At 41.0% G+C, this 21,185-nt stretch overlaps 1 protein-coding gene across 10 annotated transcripts in view; it reads left to right on the top strand.

Annotated features, from left to right (window-relative positions):
- LOC117403987 (ectopic P granules protein 5 homolog) overlaps positions 1 to 20,598 on the top strand; it is a 38,611-nt gene extending 18,013 nt beyond the window's left edge. For 4 of the 10 annotated variants that reach the window (XM_058997000.1, XM_058997262.1, XM_058997117.1 and 1 more), the window contains 23 exons: positions 2,615 to 2,781; positions 3,218 to 3,445; positions 4,110 to 4,233; positions 4,958 to 5,105; positions 5,408 to 5,579; positions 5,870 to 6,032; positions 6,753 to 6,895; positions 7,078 to 7,234; positions 7,904 to 8,098; positions 8,742 to 8,955; positions 9,245 to 9,387; positions 10,234 to 10,441; positions 11,325 to 11,400; positions 11,488 to 11,591; positions 11,950 to 12,125; positions 12,713 to 12,898; positions 13,313 to 13,522; positions 14,123 to 14,270; positions 14,745 to 14,987; positions 15,213 to 15,432; positions 15,749 to 15,955; positions 17,539 to 17,653; positions 18,249 to 20,598. In XM_058997000.1, the coding sequence (XP_058852983.1) occupies positions 2,615 to 2,781; positions 3,218 to 3,445; positions 4,110 to 4,233; positions 4,958 to 5,105; positions 5,408 to 5,579; positions 5,870 to 6,032; positions 6,753 to 6,895; positions 7,078 to 7,234; positions 7,904 to 8,098; positions 8,742 to 8,955; positions 9,245 to 9,387; positions 10,234 to 10,441; positions 11,325 to 11,400; positions 11,488 to 11,591; positions 11,950 to 12,125; positions 12,713 to 12,898; positions 13,313 to 13,522; positions 14,123 to 14,270; positions 14,745 to 14,987; positions 15,213 to 15,432; positions 15,749 to 15,955; positions 17,539 to 17,653; positions 18,249 to 18,431 (3,930 nt within the window). In that variant the 3' untranslated portion in view covers positions 18,432 to 20,598. The remainder of the gene's footprint in view (positions 1 to 2,614; positions 2,782 to 3,217; positions 3,446 to 4,109; positions 4,234 to 4,957; positions 5,106 to 5,407; positions 5,580 to 5,869; positions 6,033 to 6,752; positions 6,896 to 7,077; positions 7,235 to 7,903; positions 8,099 to 8,741; positions 8,956 to 9,244; positions 9,388 to 10,233; positions 10,442 to 11,324; positions 11,401 to 11,487; positions 11,592 to 11,949; positions 12,126 to 12,712; positions 12,899 to 13,312; positions 13,523 to 14,122; positions 14,271 to 14,744; positions 14,988 to 15,212; positions 15,433 to 15,748; positions 15,956 to 17,538; positions 17,654 to 18,248) is intronic. The other 6 variants (XM_058997188.1, XM_058997431.1, XM_058997501.1 and 3 more) reach the window with 4 other exon arrangements.
- Positions 20,599 to 21,185: the final 587 nt, after the last annotated feature.

Genomic DNA, 21,185 nt, shown 5'->3' on the forward strand with positions numbered 1-21,185 from the left:
GATATAACTCCTTTCCAAAATATTGGTACATGATCTCATAGTTCTCATTTTCAGCCCCTCCTTTCTCTAAAAAGTCAGGTGAACCAAAGTTCACAGGAGCCTTGCTACAATACAGTGCAATACGATACAAGTTTATATGTGTATTAAAAGAGATGCTGTTTTATATATAACTTCAACTTTTTGTGTAATTATATTAACCTTGGTCTACAATATATTCCCTCTGAGCAGCATACCACATCACCTTTTCAGATAAGTTTATTTTCATATATAAATGTGTGTTAACAACATATTGGACAAAGACTGTAGGGGTTTATCATAAGCCTTTCAATAAAACCACTAAGTATACAGTGGTTAGTTCGTTTTTTTTCATTTAACCCTTTGCAGTCCATTTATTAAGTGCATGTCAGGCGCGTCAGGTCCAATTTATTTTCACACGCGCAGATAATTTTAGACGCGCTGTTTAAAAGTATTTTTTTTTCACAATCAAACGGGTTTAAAAGGCCCTGCATATCAACAAAGCACTCACTAGGCATCTCCAGCCCCGCCCCACCCTTTCGTTCGCTATCGCTTTCACATATGCTAATAAATAAATAATAATAATAATAGTAGTCGTACATACCGATCAATCATGTCCTGATCACTCGTTTTATCACCTCATCAATAATGCAATCCAAGTCATTATTTTATTACTATAACATCTCAAAAAAGCTCTGCAAATGTCCGTGATAATCTCTGTGCGCTGATACACTAACAGCCAGCTTGTTTCCTTATGACCGCCCCTATGTAATGCCAGGGGCATGTATGACTAATCATGAGATACGCCTTTTTTATTTATTTTTTTATTTTTTTATCGGCTTGTCTCGGCTCCTGTCGCTCCCACTCGGCCATTGAATGGTTTTCTCGGCCTTTTCCGGAGAAAAAACGACTAGAAACCCGTTTTTTGCGTTTTTTTGATGATGTCGGCCAGGGTCCGACAATGGACCGGATAGGAATAATTGCAATGTCGGACCAGGTCTGACAATGGACCGCAAAGGGTTAAATGTAGGCAATAATGAATATGTTAAATATAATAGCCTTATTTGACTGTACAATGCTTGGACTAAGCCTGACCTCTCTGTTTCTAAACATTCGATTGCACAAGCAGGTTTCAGACATCCTGTTTACTTGCCAAGGCTAGTGTTTTAATTAATATGAAAACTCCACTGTAAGCGCTTTTCCAAATTCACCGCATGAAGTCATTTTTTGGCTCAGAAACATCATCCCAATTAAAGTCACTATCTTTCTGATAAGAACTGATACTGTAGACAACTTTTCTATTTTAAATGAAATGCTCGCTTTGGCTGTCAAGTTTTAAAGACCTTGAATTCAAAACTGCTGACGACCAGCAAGTCCCGCTTCGTCTGCCAGAACCTATTTTTTCATGCCCAGCACCGCTCTTACTTCAAGCAGGTAAAAGGCGAGGTCACCAATCTAATTATTTTTCTTTAGTAAGTCTACTGTTGTACTAAAGTTATTAAATACAATTTACACTTATATTCAAGCTTAACAGTTCCTCTGTTTTTTAGTGCAGTAAAACCTTTATATAAACCTTATATAAAGTAAACATTTATATAAACTAAACATTATATGTTTAATTGATATTTGTCTAAAAGACTTTTTATTTAGTTGGAGACAGAAGCTGAACTAATTCTTAAATTGATAAAATTAAATTAACACCATCTTATCACAAGGCAAGGCACCTGCGATGTTCACACACCAACTTTCTTTGCAACACAAGCCATGTCCTGGAGAGCTACTATGGCTGCTGGTTTTCGTTTCAGTCAATCTCTGTTACTTAATTGAACCAATTATTGGCTTAATTAGTCAAGATTAACAGGTGTTCCAGATCTTTAGCCACTGATGATGTAAAGACACCTATAAAACCTGCTGGATAGGGGCTCTCCAGGACCAGGGTTGGAGACCCCTGCTCCAGCTCCTTCAAGAGTTCAATGTGTTGTACACAATTTACACAAGTCACAGTGTAATCACATACTCACTGCCCTGTGCTACATGAAAAGCCCTGTCTTGCTCTGAAAAGCGATCTCTGTTCATCATTTGAAAATACTGCATCCCAGTTAAACAAAGTGATGTCCCAATTAAACAACATAAATAGCATTGGGAAGAACCATCTTCCAGAGTTGTATTCCATTTAAGCAGCAATCCCCATTATCAGTATCCCGATTTAGGCATCGCCAACTGTATATAAAAAGCAAAAGCCCCCAAAAAAAAAAAATTTACATAACTCGAATAGAGCTAAAAATAAGCACAGAAAAATGAAATTAATAAAAACCGAAACAAAAGCCCTCATTATATTTTATTATATTAAAACAAGGGACTCACTGATATTGTTGCTAAGAGTGTCACTGGTCCAGGCATCCCGTTGTTTGTTCTGAGTCAAGTTCAAAGAATAGTATGAATGGCTTTAGTTGATATGTCTGATCATCTTCTAGTGACATAAATCGGTGTACATCGGCTTTATGGCAAGACAGACCCCTGAATCACCTTTCTATCTTTGACTGGAACAAAACTGATTGAGATTAGTAATTGTTTTCTGTAACTCATCCTCTTTTGACAGAAAGCACAGACCCGGCTGAAGCTCCCCGTGGTCCCATCCCTGCAGAGGCTCATGGTCTATCGCTGGGCACACCAGGCCCTGGTGACCCCTGCAGACCACCCCCTCCTTCCCCTCGTCTGGCAGAAATTCTTCCTGCTTTACCTGCGCCAGCCTGGGCCGGAATTCGGGTAACTCCCTTTGCCTTAAATACACATCAATAGAATATGTCTGAAATAAAATAAAAAATATTCAGAGGACATACTGTAACACAAGGAACTTTTTCTGCGAATTCTATTACACTGATGAGGGCATTTGCTCAGTGCTACTATATATCTTATGATTGAGAGTTACAGATAAATGAAAGTATTTTGCTTCAGGTTTTTACCAGTTGTATTATAACTCACTTTTCAATCTACTTCTTAACATCCTTTGCCACAGTCCTTGAGTATAACTTTTTAAAATAAAGTAAAACTTATAACAGCAAGACTCCCTGATGATGATATTTTGAAAAGTTTGATAAACAGGTGTAACATTTAATTTTAATTTAATTTAATTTAATTTTATCTTACAAATGTAGGAAGTTTACAAATTCCTTCTGATTTTTTTTTTTTTTTTCTGTTGCAGGTTGGAGGCCAGGGGTTGCATTGGGAGGCGCTACTTCCACAGCCCGGCTCATTCTAACCTGCTGAAAGAGATGAGGCAGCGTCTGGTGGAGGTGGCTGATTTCCATCATGCAGCCAGCAAAGCCCTAAAGGTCCCCAGAGACTGTGAGCCCGGCGAGGGGGAGGGGAGCTCCAGGAGCCCCACACCAGAGCACATGACCTCCCCAGAAGTGCACAAGGAGCTTGTCAGGTAACCGCGTGAGATCACTACAGATACTGTGTAGCATACTGCAGCATTCACATGTGCATATTACATCATAAATATGCAATGAAAATACTACACACATCGCATGGACTTTAAATACTGTGGGATGAAAGATAAAATGAAGTAACCTTTTCAATCTTCTGTAGTTCTTTTTATCTGTTTTTAATTACAAAAATAGTTTCAATACAATATTGGCCCCTTCATATTTTTGAAAGGATACAAAAGTGTAAGTAGCCGCTGGAGGTGCAAATAACGTTTTTTAAAAAAATGTAGAAAAATGTGGTGGTTGATTTTATTTTTCATAATAAAACTTCAAATGCTGATATCTTAAAAAAAAAAAAAGCATTCTGACTGCTTTTCAAGCAAGGGCATGACATTTTCCAGTAAATTCCATGCTTGAAAATGTCAGAAATATTTGCTTCAGTAGCTGCCAGAAACAATGTTTCCCAAGAGTTGCCTTCTGTATGGGCTTTACTTACAATATCATTGCTCTCAGCTAGCCAATTACATTTGTACAATTACAGTACTACACGTGCAGAATAATGTATATTCTAGCATTACAATAGCAAATAAATTCATTTTGTTTTGTTGTCAATTGAAGAGGATGAGGAGAATGTACTCATGTTTTTCCTCCTTCACTGCCTCACAGGCTGATCAATGTGTTTGCTGTTTGGCTGGGTGATGAAAATCTGCAGATGCAGGAGGTCTATCTGCCATCGTTACCAAAACAATATGACTCGCACCGATTGGCCAAAGTCATGCAGAATCAGCAGGTAGCTTCCTCAACGTTTTCAATGCTGAGTGGTCTCTGGGTTTTGTGAGACCTATGAGTTAGATTTTTGTTTTATTTTCTGATTTCCCAAATTGTTCCAACTGAAAAACGTGTGTGTGTGTGTTTTATTTTATTTATTTTTTTACTTTTTTTTTTGACATAGTGAAACTACTATTTTAACTAAATATGGTATTTGGCATTATCATTCAGCAAAGATGTACCACCTTGTGTGGGGTTCTAATAACAGTTCTAAGATAAAACTATAAAACAAGTATTAATACACTGAAGAAGGCCCTAGTCATAAAGTTTGTCTACTTGACTTAGATTCTTATAGTTTTACCTTAGAAAACGGATTGAGCATTAATAAAAATCTACCGGTCTGTACAGGAGGTGAGTCTTAATGCAGCTGTATCACCTTGTTTTGCATATTCTGTTACAAAGAATGTGTGATTTTTTTACCTAAATAATGCTACTGCCAAAGTATCTGGAATGTATTTGTCTGGCCTTTTTCTGTTTGTGAAATTTCAGAATTCCATTCAGTAGTTCCGATCTAATGTAAAGTCTAAGTTGGTGTTGTATCTGGGGTACAAGAGAGCTGCATTACAGATATTGAACCAGAATATGTTACTTTACTGTTAGGGAGAGGTTATTGTGCAAGATGTCATTACAACATTACTCTAATTACACACGTTGATACAAGTAAATGCTGGTGGTTTCTGATTTAGGAGCTGTGGATGGAGTATATGGATATTGAACGGGTACAGCATGAGCTGAGGGAGGTTCTGAGTCTTTGGACTAAGATCAGAACTGAGCCGTCCTGCCTACACAACAGCAGTGTGACTATCTTCACTGATTTCACCAACCCTCAGGCAGGTGAGTTGTTTCAATCATGGTCAGTGGGGGCATCTTTTCAAGGTTTGCGTTCCTTGAAGTAAATCACTGTAAATGGGGATGAATATTTTTCATACAGTGGTACAGAGTAAAATCCCCGTAATAACAAGCTTGTTCTCATAGAGGAAAATCTCCAGACAAAGATAGTACGGGTTCTTATGATAGTCAGAAGCAGGGGCTTGCATGCTTACAGTAATCTTGAAAATGTATATTACAAATAATTAACCAGGCAGGTAGTTTTCACAGAATTTTTTCTTTGCTTTTTTTTTTTTTTTTTTTTTAAGCACGAGATCGCATCCTGACTAACCTGCAGAAGCATGATGCCCCACAAGCCCAGGTACCCCTGGTGTCTATGAGAGCCCCAGTCCCGAATATATCCTCTTCTGCCTTGTCTGATGAAACATCTGCCACCGAACTCATCCATGATGATCTCAGTGCACTGCAGCACCATGCCAAGTAAGTGAACAAGAGCCCCAACTCTGTCTATTTCACCACTGCCATTTCCAAACAGCTTAGCATCAAAGATGGCTTGTATGGCTTTCAGTTTGTCCTTGAGTAATCCAGTCGCAGCCACTTGCCAAAGGCTATTTATTTATTCACCCGTGTCTAACTTGAAACCACTGTAAGTAGTCTGTTTCTTCATACTTCAACGGGTAAATCTGCTTTTTTATAATGGCAATTATCAGTAATACAGAGAAATTTACTAGATAATCTAGAAATGACCTTTATTTTATTGCTGTCCCCAGGCTCGCAGCGCTACGGGAGTCCCAACAGGTGGCGCTAGACAGCGAGCTGTTGGACACTCTGCCTCAGCTATACAGTAATCGGGAGGAGCAACTGTCCATGCAGCTGGAGTGCCGGGGAAGTGGGGGTAGACCATGCCAGGGGTCTGCTCTCATCAATGTCAAGGTCAGGGCTGCTTCGGCTCACACACTGGGCTTTATTCACAGAACTTTAAGGAACCTTTTTCAGAACATTTTCTTAAATTGAACAGTGTTTTGAAAGGTGAAGTTAGAATAATGAACCGACTTTAAAACCGTTGAAAACTAGATTTAATTAATGGAAACAGACTTTAAAAAGCCTTAAGCTAAACATTCCTTAAACGGTCCGTAAAGTTTTGTGAATTAAGCCCATTATCTTTATACCTTAGTTGATACTTAGGATATATTTGTTTATATGTTTCTAGTTAAGCAGTGGATAAATCCATCCATGCACTCACTGGCCATTTAATATTGTGCTGCCCTGCTATTTTACCTGGAGTTGGTGTGGCAAAGACTCCACAAAATGCCTTCAGGTGTCCTGTGGGGTTGTGCACCATTCACTCAGCAGTATGCTCTGCAACTGAGTCAGTGGGTTAGGCAAACCACAAATTTGAAGTTCAAGTTCTTCCCACAGAACGTCAGTTGGATTGAGATACACTGATTTTGCTGACCAAGCGATATCACCAAGTCTTTCTCATAGCTCAAATTTTTGTATTTTTTTTTTTATTATTATTATCAGCCATCGTATTTTACTAACATACTTCTGTAATGAGGTACAATAAAACCACAAGAAACTCAACCTCTTTTTGGATAACACGTTAATCAGTTATGTTCTCTGCTTTAATGATGTGATTCACTCTGTTCTCAGTTTGAAGGGATGCACAAGCATGAGGCTGTACTAAACCAGATTCAGTCCCTGAAACGAGACGTTAAACAGCTGCAGACGGACGCCATGAAACCCCCTCCTCAGAGTGTGGCCGAGGCCGCTGTGCACGTGGAGAACTTCATAACGTGAGTCATTTCAGATCAACCACAGGTACCCAGTGCACATTCCTTCAGTGCTAATGACAGGGGAGCTTAGGTACACATTAAGAGCTTAGAAAAGGATGCAGGCACCAAGCCATTGTTCCGAGGGCTTTCCTTAGCTCTGAGAACCTGGCGGATGATGTGTAAATGACTGTTTGTTGATACAGGGCCCTTGTTAATGCCTACAAGCTCCAGACGACTGCTCTTTCCCAGAAGATCGGGATCGCCGCATTCTACCAGGTGGTTTCCTTCGTGTGCGATGACACTCAGCGCCACCCTCCCACAAGGCAGTTTTTCTCCTCCTGCATTGAGATCCTGGGACAGGTACGGTGCATTTATTAGTATTGCTTTTCAAATAATAGCTGGGTGGGACGAAGGTACAGATAGTGACTTTCCCCAAGGTGCTTAAGAAGCTGTTTGAACTTGGAGCCATGTCTCCCCCACTCATCCATAGAATGGTATGAAAGGCAAATGCCATGTAGAGTAGTGTGCAAATGTTTTATAACACCCCATTGCTTCTGTTGTGTTGATTTGTTGTGCATATGGAACTGAAAATCTTGGAAAATTGTAAAAATAGCCTAATTAGTGATTGTTTAATTTAATTGATGACTTTAATTGGCCACACATGCAATTAATTAAAAATAGTAAGATAAAGGGAACACATAGCCACAAATGGTAAAATGCATGAGACTTGAAAAGTTGTTTTAAGATGCCTAATTAAAGCACACAGTGGTCTAACATTTTCACAGCACATGACCGAAAATTAAAATTCTATACCCTTTTTCATGTTTTTCATGCATGTAGGTATATAAAGGATATAACAAATCCTTGAGGTGTTCTCAAAAATCTGCACACTACTGTAGCAAAATGTATTTTTTGTAAAAGCATTGAAATATAGCAGTGAAATAACAATGTTAGAGAACACCTGCTTTTGTTTTCACGAGTGCACATTAAGACTTCTTTAGTTATTCTCTGCTTGTGTTTCCTTTGCAGGTGTTTATCCGAGACACCCAGCGGGAGTGCAAGCAGATGCTGACGATCATCCTGCACAACCAGCGCCTCTGTAACCTTCTGTCCCCCTACTTCACCCCCAACGCTTCACCTCGGGAGCTGGTTCCCCTGTATGAGGAGGTGGTGCTCGCCCTGCACGGGGACAGTGGAGACGTCATCTTCATGCTGCTCACCAAGGTCTTCAGTCTCCTACACGTTGCTAGAGACTCATTCACACTGCCTTTGTATTTTGGGCATGGGTAGCAGTGTGGGTTTGACAAAGAATGGTCAGGGCCGTGAAGCTTATAATCTTTTCAATTGTGATCACTGTACTTCTGATATACGTGTGTACTCTTCAGATCCATGTGTACTGTGTGAAGGAAAACGTTATGGAAAGTTCTTCCTTTACATTCATTATTGTTTATCTAGGCAGATCGTGCAATTGTTTTCATCCTCCAGCATGGTGTCGCTTTAGATTATGCAGTGTGCTTGAAAATCTGGTTAACTGATCATAGTAATGACATTTAGGAAGTGAGTTTGGGGAACATTGCTCATATACAGTAAACTTCATTGGAAGTTGCCTTTAGAACATATTAGTAGCAACTACGATTATAACTTTGCCAAGAGTGTAGCTCCCACATTGACAAAACATTCAAAACGTGTAAACCACAACACATTATTGTATCTGTTTATCTGTTTTTATTTAGATTTAATGGCTTGTATGTTTATAAGTGTTTGGTAATGTATATCTCTTGCACTGTTTATATGACCGACACGCCTGAGTGAGAAACACACTCAACACTTCTAAACACACATGTTTTTCTATGGGTTTCTTTTCCAGTTTGACTTGGTTTTCTGGCTAAGCTCCAGCCAGCCTCACTTCTCAGAGCGGAGCCGGCTGATGGAGCTGGTGCACCTCGCCCTGACCTCCTGCGGCCTGCAGCCAGACGACGAGATCCTGATGCCCTTTAACCTCTTCTGTAAACACTGGACTCAGCTGCTGTGCTACCAGTTCCCTGATCACTACAGCGACTTCCTCAGGCTTCTCATGCAGAGTAACCAATCATATCAGAATTTATATTTTTCTGTATGAAACTTTTTTTTTTTACAAATCCTGTTGTAATATATAGTGTAGTGTAGACTTTGAAAAACTTTTAGATGTCTCAAAGCTTTTCTGTAAAAAGTGCTTTATCTTCAAAATTTTGCAAGCTTACCCAGCAAAAACTAAACTGGGAGATGGAGGTTCAGATTTGAACTAATTAAAAAAAAAAAAAAATTAAATATGTGCAGGCAGAGGCATTAATATACTGTAGCATTCATTTGAATGTGTCTCTTGTGTTGCAGGTTCTGCAGAGCAGCTCATCAGTCCTGACTGCTGGAGGGCATCCCTCAGAGCACTGGGGTGCACTTCCCCACCCAAAAAGAAATCCACCAAGATCCCCGGCTCTGCCCGAGAAACTACTGCAGTGTCCCTCTCTTCTCAACAGGTATGGCAGATGCACTGCTTTACAAATACACTCCCATTGCACAGAGAATGATGAGGGTATGGAATGAGTTAGCAATGTAGTTGATGTTAAGTCATTGGGATCCTTTACACCGTTTCATGAATGTAACCCCTGATGTTTATCCCTTGCTTCTGTTTGGCACGGGTTTCCAATGTAAAGAAAGCAAGGACAGTCAGCAAAAGAGACTAAGAGCAGCTATGTATAGAAATTTCAGAATGGCACCACTTAGCATATCAAATAAAAGCACATATTTTATCTATAATTGTTACTTAGTCAGAAAGTAACAGAATTGGTGATTATTCACCCTTTGGCTACATAGCTCTCATTGTTTACAGCTTTGATTGGTAATGGCATCTGTCAATCAAATTAGGCACAGTAGATGGCAGCTAGTTCAACCATTGATAATTGCAAATAATGAGAGAGGCGTAACCAAAGATTGATTAGGAATTCACTTTCTTGCAATATAATTATTGATAAAATGCATAGGATTTTATTTACTATTCTAGGTTTTGGCATTCTGTTATATATGTTATATATCATTCAGAACAATCAAAGAATCAAATTTACATACAAAATATGTAAATTACATACAAGCAAGAGTTTACCTGACAGCAGAGAATGAGCATGCAAGTGAAAGCCTTACACAATTACCAGTACAAGTTAATTAAACAATTCAGGTTTGCCTGTTTGCTTGTTAATTTGAACAGAAAAGGCAAGATGCAGCCTATTCATTTGTCTAGTCATTCCAGATGGATTTACAGCTATAACAGTCATACGCTAATGCAATTAGAATAAAACACTGCAAAACACTATCGCTCTGTCTTCCAGATCCAAGAGACAATAGGATGGCTGTCAGATTTCTTCCTTAAACTCCATCTTTCCAAAGCTGATTTCCGAAGTTTTGGTCTTTTTTCCAAATGGGGTCCTTACATGGATGAAGTAAAGATGTTTTGGGGTTATCTATTGAAAAATGTCATCGACTTAGAGTTTGCTGGCTTGGCTAAGGAGCCAGTGGGCAGTGTCCAGATTATAAAAGGTATGGGTTCTGTGGACAGGATCTATAAAAAGATGCTTGTAATTTGTCACCTTTCCCAATTTAAGAATTATTTTAAAGGGTAATAATGGTAAAATAAAATATTTCCATCTTAACACTTTCAACAGTTAAACAACAGTTTTGTGATATGAGATTTCCCTTACATTATTCCCCTGGGCAGCAGTGTAATGATTAATTGTGTCTCAATGAATCGTGATACTTTTCTTAACATGATGCAGTTTATCATAATAGAGGGCTGTATTGTGAGGCACGACCTATAGCACTACAGAGCTACTTGAATCGACCAAGTGCCTCTTGAATGATAAATACATCTGCTTTGTATTTGGTATCTTCATATTAATTGAGTTTGGTCTTTTAACAAAATAGTGCATTGTTAATGATAACTTGATGTTGTTACACATCATTCTAAGCAAGCCCATCAGGATCAGAACATGTATCGTGATACATATCGTATCGTGACTTGCATTGTCGCAATCAGTATGGTATTGAGACTTGCATATTGTGATCTGTATAGCATCGTAACTGGCATATCGCAATCCGTATCGCATCGTGACTGACATGTCGCGATCCGTATTGTATCATGACTTGCATATCGTGATCTGTATCGCATCGTGACTGACATGTCGCGATCCATATCGTATCGCTGTAGTTTTATGTTTTGCAGCCATGGTGGGGCATGTACAGTATGTCAGTGACATCATTTTTAGGCAACAGCAAGTACTGTATTATAACCCCACTTGAGCCTCACAGTCCCTTTCCATGCTGCACATAGTACTTTTGACTGTGATTAGGTGGACTATCTGATGAAAGTAAAGCCAGCCTGTTTTTGCTGGTATGGATGCTGAAGAAAATGTTTCTCTTTTAGTTCTGCAGGCTCTGCATTCTAAAATCGTGGGCTTTTTTAGACCATGGATCCTGGTGCTGGACACAGGGGAGGCAAGGTAACTGTGCTTATGCAGTTAGTTGTTTTCAATTATTACGAGAGGAAATGCAGTCATTTGTTATACAATTGCCTTTGCCATCCCCAGCAGCCCTCGCTGTTACCCGTGGCTGGAGACCGACACATCTGCTGCAGCCAGCATGGTGACTTTGTACTCTGAGTTTATTGACATGCTGCATGGGAAGTTCAAGGGTAAGTTTGTTTTCCTGCTGTTTACACCAGGAGGTTACCCCCACGTTCCTTTCAATTATTAATCAGTGGTAGCCAGTAATAACCATGCCAGGTTAATTTAAACCCACCATCCCATGTTGTCCGTACTGTGCTTCAAATTTACCTGCTCAAACAAGTACTGTACATGGCTGTTCGCTCTGTGGTAGGTGGTAGGGGTACCACAGAGGCAATCAAAAATATTATAAAATGTTTTTATTTGCGTTTTTAAATCAGAAAAGTTGTCTTGACTAAAATATAAATATCAATGGGGTTTTCATGTAGCTTAAAAAAAAAAAAACACTTCACATACAGTATGTTTCACCCTCTCTCTGCTGTACAGAGAAGTTGCTGCCCGGGCAGAGGGGGGCACTGTGGCTGCACCTCATGCACTACTGTGAGACCTGCACCGCTCCCAAAATGCCAGAGTACATCCTGTACACCTACCACAGAGCCTACAGCCGACTGCCCTGGAGTGACCTGCACCCAGACCAGGACCTCATGGATCAGTTTTTCAAGGTACTTTCACTCTTGTGCTCCCTTCCCACTGCTTACTGTCATATAGTGTTGTCATATAGTATGCAATATCAGATCAGTTTGTAAATCTGTTTATGAATTGGCAATGGGATATATTTAGTTACTCTAGGTTATTGCAATAGCAGTCCATGTCACCAGCTATCAAAGGTCTGGGTTGCTATTTTGGCCCTCTGTAAGGGGTGGTAAAAGACACCTTGGAAGCAAGGACTGTGTATGCACTCCCAAGGAAAAGAATATGGTGGGAACATAAAAGGATGTATTGGACAGTTGTAGAGAGGGTAGTGTGTATTGAGGCTAAGATAATTGCCTAATTCAAGACTAATGGGAATTTTGCCTAGTATTGCAAAGGCGTTAAAATTATATATATTGTAACAGATTACTTGTCTTAATAATAAAAGTAGTCAACGCAAGGAGCAAGCGTGTCTCATTTTTCTAGTAAAAAATGCAATTGTGATAAAACGGAAGATCTCCCTAGCTCTCTCCCCCTCTGGTGGGAGACTGCCGAAATGTGGGAGCAGAGTCCTAAATGACGTGTCAATGAACCTAATGAGGTGAGCGCTTGTCTGCAGGTGGAGCGAGGCAGCCCCAAGAGCTGCTTCCTGTTCATGGGCACGCTGCTGTGTCAGGTGAACTGGGTGAGCGTGGTGAGCGACGCGCTGAGCCCACAGCCCCAGCCCCACTCGCAGGCCATGGTGGTCTACCTGCTCTACATGATGGTCTTCCTGGCCAAGGAGGACGAGCTCATCAGCAAGCCTGTGAGTGAGACACCTGCTCTGTCTTTACAGCTGGGGTTCGAAAGCAGGAAGGCGCTTTGACGTCCACGTCAAGTAGGAGTGGACCACAGTGAAAGTTTCAGTTATCGATTATCGCCTAAATCATGGTTTAACCCCCATTAATTGCAGATGTATCCCTAGTTAGTAGTTCTTCCTCTCTCTCTCTCTTACACTCTTTCTTTTTGCTTTTTAAAATAAAGCCAGATCATGCTTTTTCTGTACAGTAAGTAATCACGGTACAAAATTATTGTTCCAACTTTTGATAGCAAGATTCCGCTGCGTTGTGATTTTTTAGGTATTGCACCTTCAGTTATCAGCAGCACATGGTACATAGTGTGTGATAAATACAATATTTAAAAATAAGTTTTTTATTTTTTCCTTGCTTGCTCTTTGCAGGAATCTCCTCTTCTGAACTTGCTGGGTCAGGCCAGCTCCCTGCCATGGCACTTTGTGGACTTCCCGTCCTACCAGAACGTTCTTGGCTACGTTAACAGCCACTACCCTCCGGCCCTCATCCTGAAGAGGGACTCCTCCTCTGAGCTCACTGTCAAGCTGCTGAAGATGGCCGCAGGGATTGGGGCTGACTGTGAGGGGAGGCTGCACCAGGTATGCACAGCACTGCACTTCACCATTCACAACTTCAAAACGCTATATCACAATTCGAAGGTAAAACTAGAAGAAAACCAGAGTCGAGTAGGCAAACGTTTCGGCATGTGCCTTCCTCAGTGTAGTACGTTTGTCTACTTGATGTAGTTTCTTATAATTTTACCTATGCACTGCACCAGCTTTGTGCAGTGTTCCGCCTTTATAACGCTGTCGCTGAGAGACATAGTTACAAGACCATGCTAATTGTGTTCCGCACTGTACTGTAATCTTATTGATAACCTTTGGTATGTTTTCATGTTTCAACATGAGATCCTAACCGTTTAGCTGGCACCTCCAAGACACACAAGGCTTTGAGGGGTCTTGGAGCAAGAGCCATGCTGTGTTTGTTATAGGGCTGTTAAATTCAATTTAATTTCCAAAATGTTTAAACATTAGGATTAAACACATTTAAACTTTAACATAATGGGAATCCTGCTCTATAAAAACTGCAACTGACATGCGTATCTTTGACAGTGACTATAAGTTTAGGAACAATTCTAAAGATTTAAGACATGGAAAATGTTTAAACTATTAACATCCCTAGTTTGTTGTTTGTGTCAGCAGGACATGACTCCTAAGTGCCGGGCGTTCATCCACCTGGTGGTTCAGTTCCTAGTGTCCTTGGACCAGAGCGGGAGTATCGCCCTGGCAGAGCTGCAGAGGAAGATGGAGAGACTGCTGGAGGACATTGTGATCTTCAATCCACCAGGTTAGGAGTCTTACTAGGTCTGGCTGTCAGTATGAGGCAGTAATCTCACCTGCACTGCTGCGACTTGAATCCTTGAGAAAGCATCTCTAACCCCTAACCACTGCAAATCATCTAATACACATTTCACTGCAAACATCGGATGGTCATGCCATGTGTTGGAAGGACATTTAAAAAACAATCCTTACCCATAACTTCAAAACGCTCAATCTGAATTGTCAGTTAAAACTATAACCTTTAACATAACGGTGGTTGATGCTGTTTACACATAGCTGTCACACGGTGGGACTATCCTACCCTAACTGATTCATTTTAAATTTTTTTTAAACGACATACAGTTCTTAATCAGTACACTGATGAAAGCACTAGTTGAAAAGTTTGTCTACTGGACATAGTTTTTTTATTTATAGTTTTACCTTATTTATAAAACAAGTAGACCAAAATACTGCCTAATTTCCTCCCTTTGTTGCCTTGCAGAGACTGATCTGCAGCAGAGGCACATGGCGACATGCAGCCTGTTTGCAGAGGTGCTGACAGTGCTGAACAGCGCAGGTGTGTCCACGGCACTGTCCCTGCAAGAGAGCCTGCGGAGCTGGGTGGAGAGGAGAGCCCGCGCTCCCCTGGTCCTGCCTCTCCTCACCGCAGCCTGCCACAGCCTGGCCTCCGTCCGACACATGGCACATACGACAGAGGCATGCATCCTTGCCTACTTCACCGACGGTAAGAACTTGAGAGAAACTGGGAATCTGAAGGGACTTTCTGGCCGGTCGTGGCTCACCTGTGTTAGACGCAAACAGTGTATTGTTATCTTTAATGCTATGCCTTCATCATTATTTTGTTTTAGAAAGTGCTTATGAAGTTTCTCTTTACCCATCACCTTTTTTTCTGCATAAACACTTAAGTTCTATTTTCATTGCCTGTTTCTGTCCCCCTTCCCATTCCCAGGCATTTCCCTTGACCAGTCCTCCGGCTGGGGCCCTATCCTGGTGTCACTGCAGGTGCCGGAGCTGACTGCGGAGGAGTTCCTGCAGGAGAGCCTGTCCCTGGGCAGCTTCCTGACGCTCTACGTGTACATCCTGCAGCGCCTTAACTTGGAGCAGACGCTGGCCTGTGAGAGGAGGTGTCTGGTGCTGCTCAGTGCCTGGACAGAGCAGGTCTTCCCCAGGTCAGAGGCACAAACACAGCCACGCTCACCAGGGTTAGGCCCAACATGCACAAAGAAACTTGATTCCAGACACACATTTCTGAAAAAAATTCAAGAAACATTTTCAGGCAACACATGATCATTCCCACAGGAGTACACAGAGGAAGGCACTAACCAAAATGTTTATCTGCTAGTCTTACAATTTTACCTTAGAATTCTGATTGAACATTTTGAAGCTGTGAATGTGTTTTGTTCTGATTTACAAATGTTTTTAAAGGTAGGTTAAACTATTTGTACTATTTATTAAACTGACGTTTTCCCCTCCTCGTTTCTGCAGCAGTGCGTCTGATGAAAGCAAGCTGTTCCTGTGGTGGCACAAGTCCCTAGAGCTGGTGATGGTGCAGGTGGAGCAGGAGCACCTGGAGCCCCTTGTACAGACCCTGCTGGCCATGCAGACTCGGCTGGGACAGCTGGGGGAGGAGAGGCTGGCCTCCGGGATCCTGGGGGCTATAGGCCTGGGCAAGAAGTCTCCCCTTTCCAGCAGGTAGGCAGTGGGCACTGTACCTATGTTTACTACTCCTTATTTGCACACAGGTGGACTCCATTCAACTAATTATGTGACTTCTAAAGACAATTGGTTGCACCAGAGCTTATTTAGGTGTGTCATAGCAAAGGGGGTGAATACTTATGCAATCAACGATTTTCTGTTTTATATTTGTAATTAATTTAGAACAATTTGTAGATTTTATTTTTCACTTTGACATTATGGACTTTTTTGTGTTGATCAGTGGCAAAAACTCCTAATTAAATCCATTTTGATTCCATGTTGTAACACAATAAAATGTGGAAAAGTCCAAGGGGGGTGAATACTTTTGAGAGCCACTGTATATATTATTATTATTATTATTATTTATTTCTTAGCAGACGCCCTTATCCAGGGCGACTTACAATCGTAAACAAAAACATTTCAAGCGTTACAATACAAGTAATACAATAAGAGCAAGAGGCACAAAGCACTCACTCTGGGTTGGGTGTTCGGTGAGTAGAGAACGGGAGAGAGGAGGAGAGTAAATTAAATTAAATAATAACAATTGCTATTTCATGCTGGAAGCACCAGCATGGTACTTGTTTGTCTGTCTCACCGTGTTTGTTTGTTTGTTTGTCTGTATGTTCGTTTGGCCATTGTGCCCCTTTATTTTCGGTGTTTTGTTTTATGTTTAAACCTTTTATTTGCAGTAAACCGGCTCAAGCAAGCGCATTTACCATTTCACCTTGCAGTACTGTGTGTTTCTTCTGAGTCTGATGTCACCACTCAAGCCATCCTGTCACAAATAGTCACTAGGTTTAAACAATAGTTAGGCAGTCAGCCATGTTGCCTTCCCACTGGGAGTCACATAGGGCAGACCTCAGCACGATGTTCGGGGAGGAGAATGGAAGCTGTCTCTGAATGCTTGTGTGTGTCCCAGTTTATACAGGCAGATAAACAAGCTTGTGTCCTGTGCTAAAATGACCTATTATGTCTCCATTCTACTTACCATTTTTTAACAGTTATTTCCACAGATCATTAATTCCACAACACTCTTACCCGCTGTTATTCCATGTTCTGCTATGTCCCAGCATTGACCTTAAAACCGTTATGAGTTGAGCTTGTGCACCAGCATTGACCTTATTTAGCACAGTTATTTTCCAGCCACAGGTTACTGAGCATAAGTTATAGTTTGCAGTACAAAGACACTCTTAACCAGTCCAGTTGGTGTACATGGTCCCATTCATATTTTCCTACAGGGGGACAGGTTAATGGTTACACTGGTGCACCAGATGTAATTGTAGGTTAGACATGATACTGAAAGCTGTTTTGAGGCCATGGTGCTGCAGTGGTTGTGATGATTGAAACAGACTTTAAACAAGAAGATAAGTGCATTAGTTAGGATATTTCACACCCATACCAAGAGGCTCTTTTACCTGTTTATCAATAGGAATGTTTTTGTATTTGAAGTGTATAAATATGAATGTTTTTGGTTTTTTTTACATAGCAGAGTGATCTGTAGCTCTGTGTAGCTGTGTATTGCTTGCACAGCAGCTGGTTTTTGTTCTGTTATACAGTCGCCCTGTGTTTGTGCTCTGCAGGTTCCGGGTGGTGGCCCGCAGCATGTCTGCCTTCCTGTTAGTCCAGGTCCCTGCAGAGAATCGGCTTCGACTCCATCCAGGCACAGACCTGCAGCTCTCACCCAAAGCACAGCAAGTACGTACTGTGTGCCCCATGACCATTGACAATATTGTGTGTCTTGGATTTAGATATTGCTGTATGGACAGCATCATACATATGAAATATGAAAACATATCAATTAAAAACTCTGCGACAGTAATGCAATGTGCAAGTAAGATGAAGAAGGAGATTTCCCCATATTAAAGTAGTGTGTTGGTAGGTGTGCAATATGAACCACCTGTTTCATCTCATTTTGATTAATGGTAAACCATATATGTTTGGCAAATACTGTATGTGAAACTCATCTTTTAAATGCGTTTCCCAAACAATACCCTTTCTGCATTATCTTCCTGAGTTTAAAGACCATACAAATAATGAATTTACTAAATACATCTTACTTTGATTGTGGTACATTACAAGAGAAAGGCGCATTTCAATTTTGAGTTCCACCTTGTTATATGGGTGTGGGGAAAAAATACTAGCTACTCCTTGTTCTTTTCATACAAACAGTTTACATTGTACTTTGTATAATCAGTAAATGGGAAACGTTTGGGTTGGAAAGCTTATTGGGGCATGTGAAAACGAGGTGCCCTCTTCCAGTGTAATAACAGGCTTGATTTCCTTTCCTCAGGCACTAAGTGTCCTAGACTCGATGCCTTCCAGTAAGCAGTACTCCGAGTTCCAAGAGCCACTCACCCAAGCCAGACAGTTCATCAGCTACCCTGGTCACTGCCTGCAGGATGGGAACTGCCTGCTCGCACTCCTTATAAACTCCCTTTACCCAGAGGTGCACTATCTGGACATCATACGATAGGGTCTACTGCTACATTGTATAGGTGCAGCTATCACTGGGAGTCTGAAAACCTAAACGATTCCCTGAAGGTCTCGAACAGGGTGCTTTTAGCTCCTAACAACTTGGGAGGCAACAGCAAGACTTCTAGTATTGTGGCATGTTGTTGAACTATGCATAGGCACATCAAATGCCACTGGCCTTTCAACTTTGATTTACAGTAGATACAGTGTGTCTCTCAAATCTTTAAACCATCATAGGTTTGACCTGAGGGTAACAGAGAAGTCGTTTTCTGAGGATTGAATGCCAAAAAAAGAGTTTTCCTTTTGATGCAAATAGATGCTGGCGTTTTGGTACAAAAAAATAAACACATTTTTACAAAAATAATCTGCATTATAGGCTTCTCTTAGTTTTCCTGTGAGTTTACAGCATTAGGAAACAGCTGCGCTTAACAGTTTAGTCCCATGCTATGTACATTATTTTTAAACAGTACTGTGTTTATAATGATCTTTATGTCCTGAATTAACTGCTTGTGGTGCAGGGCAAGGCAGTATAGCCTTTTGAATGTTCTTTTTTGGCTCAATCCTGACCCTGGTTAACGATGATGACCACATGTCTTTCTCCCCCGAGGGTTGTGTTTGCTCGATGATGGGTTTTTGTGAAGTTGTTTTGCAGACATGCATCACGAAAACCATCATAACAATTTGCACTTTTGTAAATCACAATACAGTATTTACTGGAGTTGTATACAATAGCACCTTTCGTGGACAAGCATTGCCGGCAGTCCGTTGCTTAGATACGCAGTGGATCAAAGGGGGCACAGAGGGTAAAAGTGTAAAAAACAAAGTCAAGTAGGGCTTCTACTCTACCTACATCTTGAGTCGTTTATTTATTTTACCTTATGTATGTGTGACTGAGTGTTTGAAGATGAGGATGATATAAATACCAAATGATATAAGAGTTATGTGACACTGAAGGGATCTTCCCCAGCTTTGCTTTAGGGTTCATGTTTGTATCATGCACAGCATGCTTGTGTGTCTGTGTGTGTGTGTGCTGGTCAGCAGAACAAGTGAAAGTGTAGACTGGCTGCTATCTCTTATAAAAGTGTACCATTTTAAAAGCATAGAAAAGTGTATCAAAGTATAGTGAAAGTATGGTAAAAGTAAGCAAGTGTGACGATTGTAAAGCTCAGAGAGGTATGGTAAAGCATATTAAAAAACCGTTGATGAACTATGGTAAATGTAAAGGATAACCTTGGGGGAACCTGCTCATTTATTGTGTTAAACTATTGTGAGACACTGTCTGTGCTTAAAGAAGGGTGGGCAAGGCAATGCACAACAAATGAATACATATTTGTAATGTTTAGACTATTTAGCAGAAGTTGTCTGCACAAATCCAACAAAGTTCTAGGGGTGTGGTTCACAAGCCACTTCTACAGTAGCAGTCTACTAAACCACTTTAGTTTTTAGCAATAATCCAAAGAAAACCTGTCACTTTTACTCATGTAGACTAGCTGAGCTGGATTCTGTAAAGCTATACAGTTCCGTCTTGAAGGTACAGTTGCTCAGTGGTGTAAGTGCTTTGTGAAACGACCCAGATGCAGTATTTTCCACACCCCTGCTCTTCTAAAAGCTACACAAGAGCTTCCACATCCACAGATTTCTGTTTGTGTGCAGTATCAGAAAACCAGCTCACTATATGCAATGGGGATCTCCATTCAGGATTCTTAAACATATCCAACTGGACAGGAAGCAAAATGTGTTTAGTTTATAAACAACACACTTGTGCTTTCTTTTGAAACTGCTGCACGTCTGCGTGCATTTTGAATTGCAGACTATTCTGAGTCATTCCAACTGTGGTTCAAAATAATACAAATATTCTACAGAAAAGATATTCCTACTGCCGGTATACAGCCTGCAGGCAAAAAGGGGTATGTTGCTTTCCATGCCAGGACTCCAAGGCTAAACCGTTGCTGTTGTTACTTTTAACTGTGCGTCACCCCTCTGCTGCAGTTTCACATGTCTATGCCATAAATAGATTTAAGTGTGTGGTGCCAACAGTTTGCAATTGTAATTTACATACAGCCCGGGGGGGGGAGTTATTGCTGTCGTTTATTAAGTGGATTCCATGACACTTTTGACGCTGTAAAAGCTGTACATGTGAGCAAATAAAAAAAAAAAGACTAAAGTGTGCTGTGACTGATTTGCTTTGACTTTTATTGGGGTTTATACATTGCATTTACACTTGTCCTTTTTTTTTTACTTTGTATTTAGTTTTATAAAACATCAGGGATCTGAGAAAGACATTGAATAGGGCAAAACCATAGGAATTAATTGTATTTCAAACCACAAAAAAACCTAAACAAATCAATAAGAGAAGCATTTCGTTTGCATGGACAGCGGAGCGCAAGAATGCCTTCTCCCAGCTGTGCGAGGCCCTGACACAAGCCCCAGTGCTCGCTGCCCCATCCATGGCTGCACCCTTCATCCTAGACACGGATGCCAGCAACGTAGGGATCAGCGCGGTGCTGTCCCAAGAATGCCTGGGGGGAAGAGAGCTGTAGCATATTTCAGTCAGATCCTCAGCCATTCGGAGCGTAACTACAGAGTGACCCGCTACAGCTACTGGCGGTAATCAATTTTGGCTTAATCTAAAAGACAGCAGCCCTGCAATGCCAAGAGCTGAGCCCAGAGAAGAGTACCCTCAGCAGGCTGGTCCTGAAGCTCACCACACCCAGCCACACTAATACCAACCAGATTCAGGACAGCACTACTCCAA

The sequence above is a fragment of the Acipenser ruthenus genome, chromosome 1 (assembly GCF_902713425.1).
Source record: "Acipenser ruthenus chromosome 1, fAciRut3.2 maternal haplotype, whole genome shotgun sequence".
NCBI lineage: Eukaryota > Metazoa > Chordata > Actinopteri > Acipenseriformes > Acipenseridae > Acipenser > Acipenser ruthenus.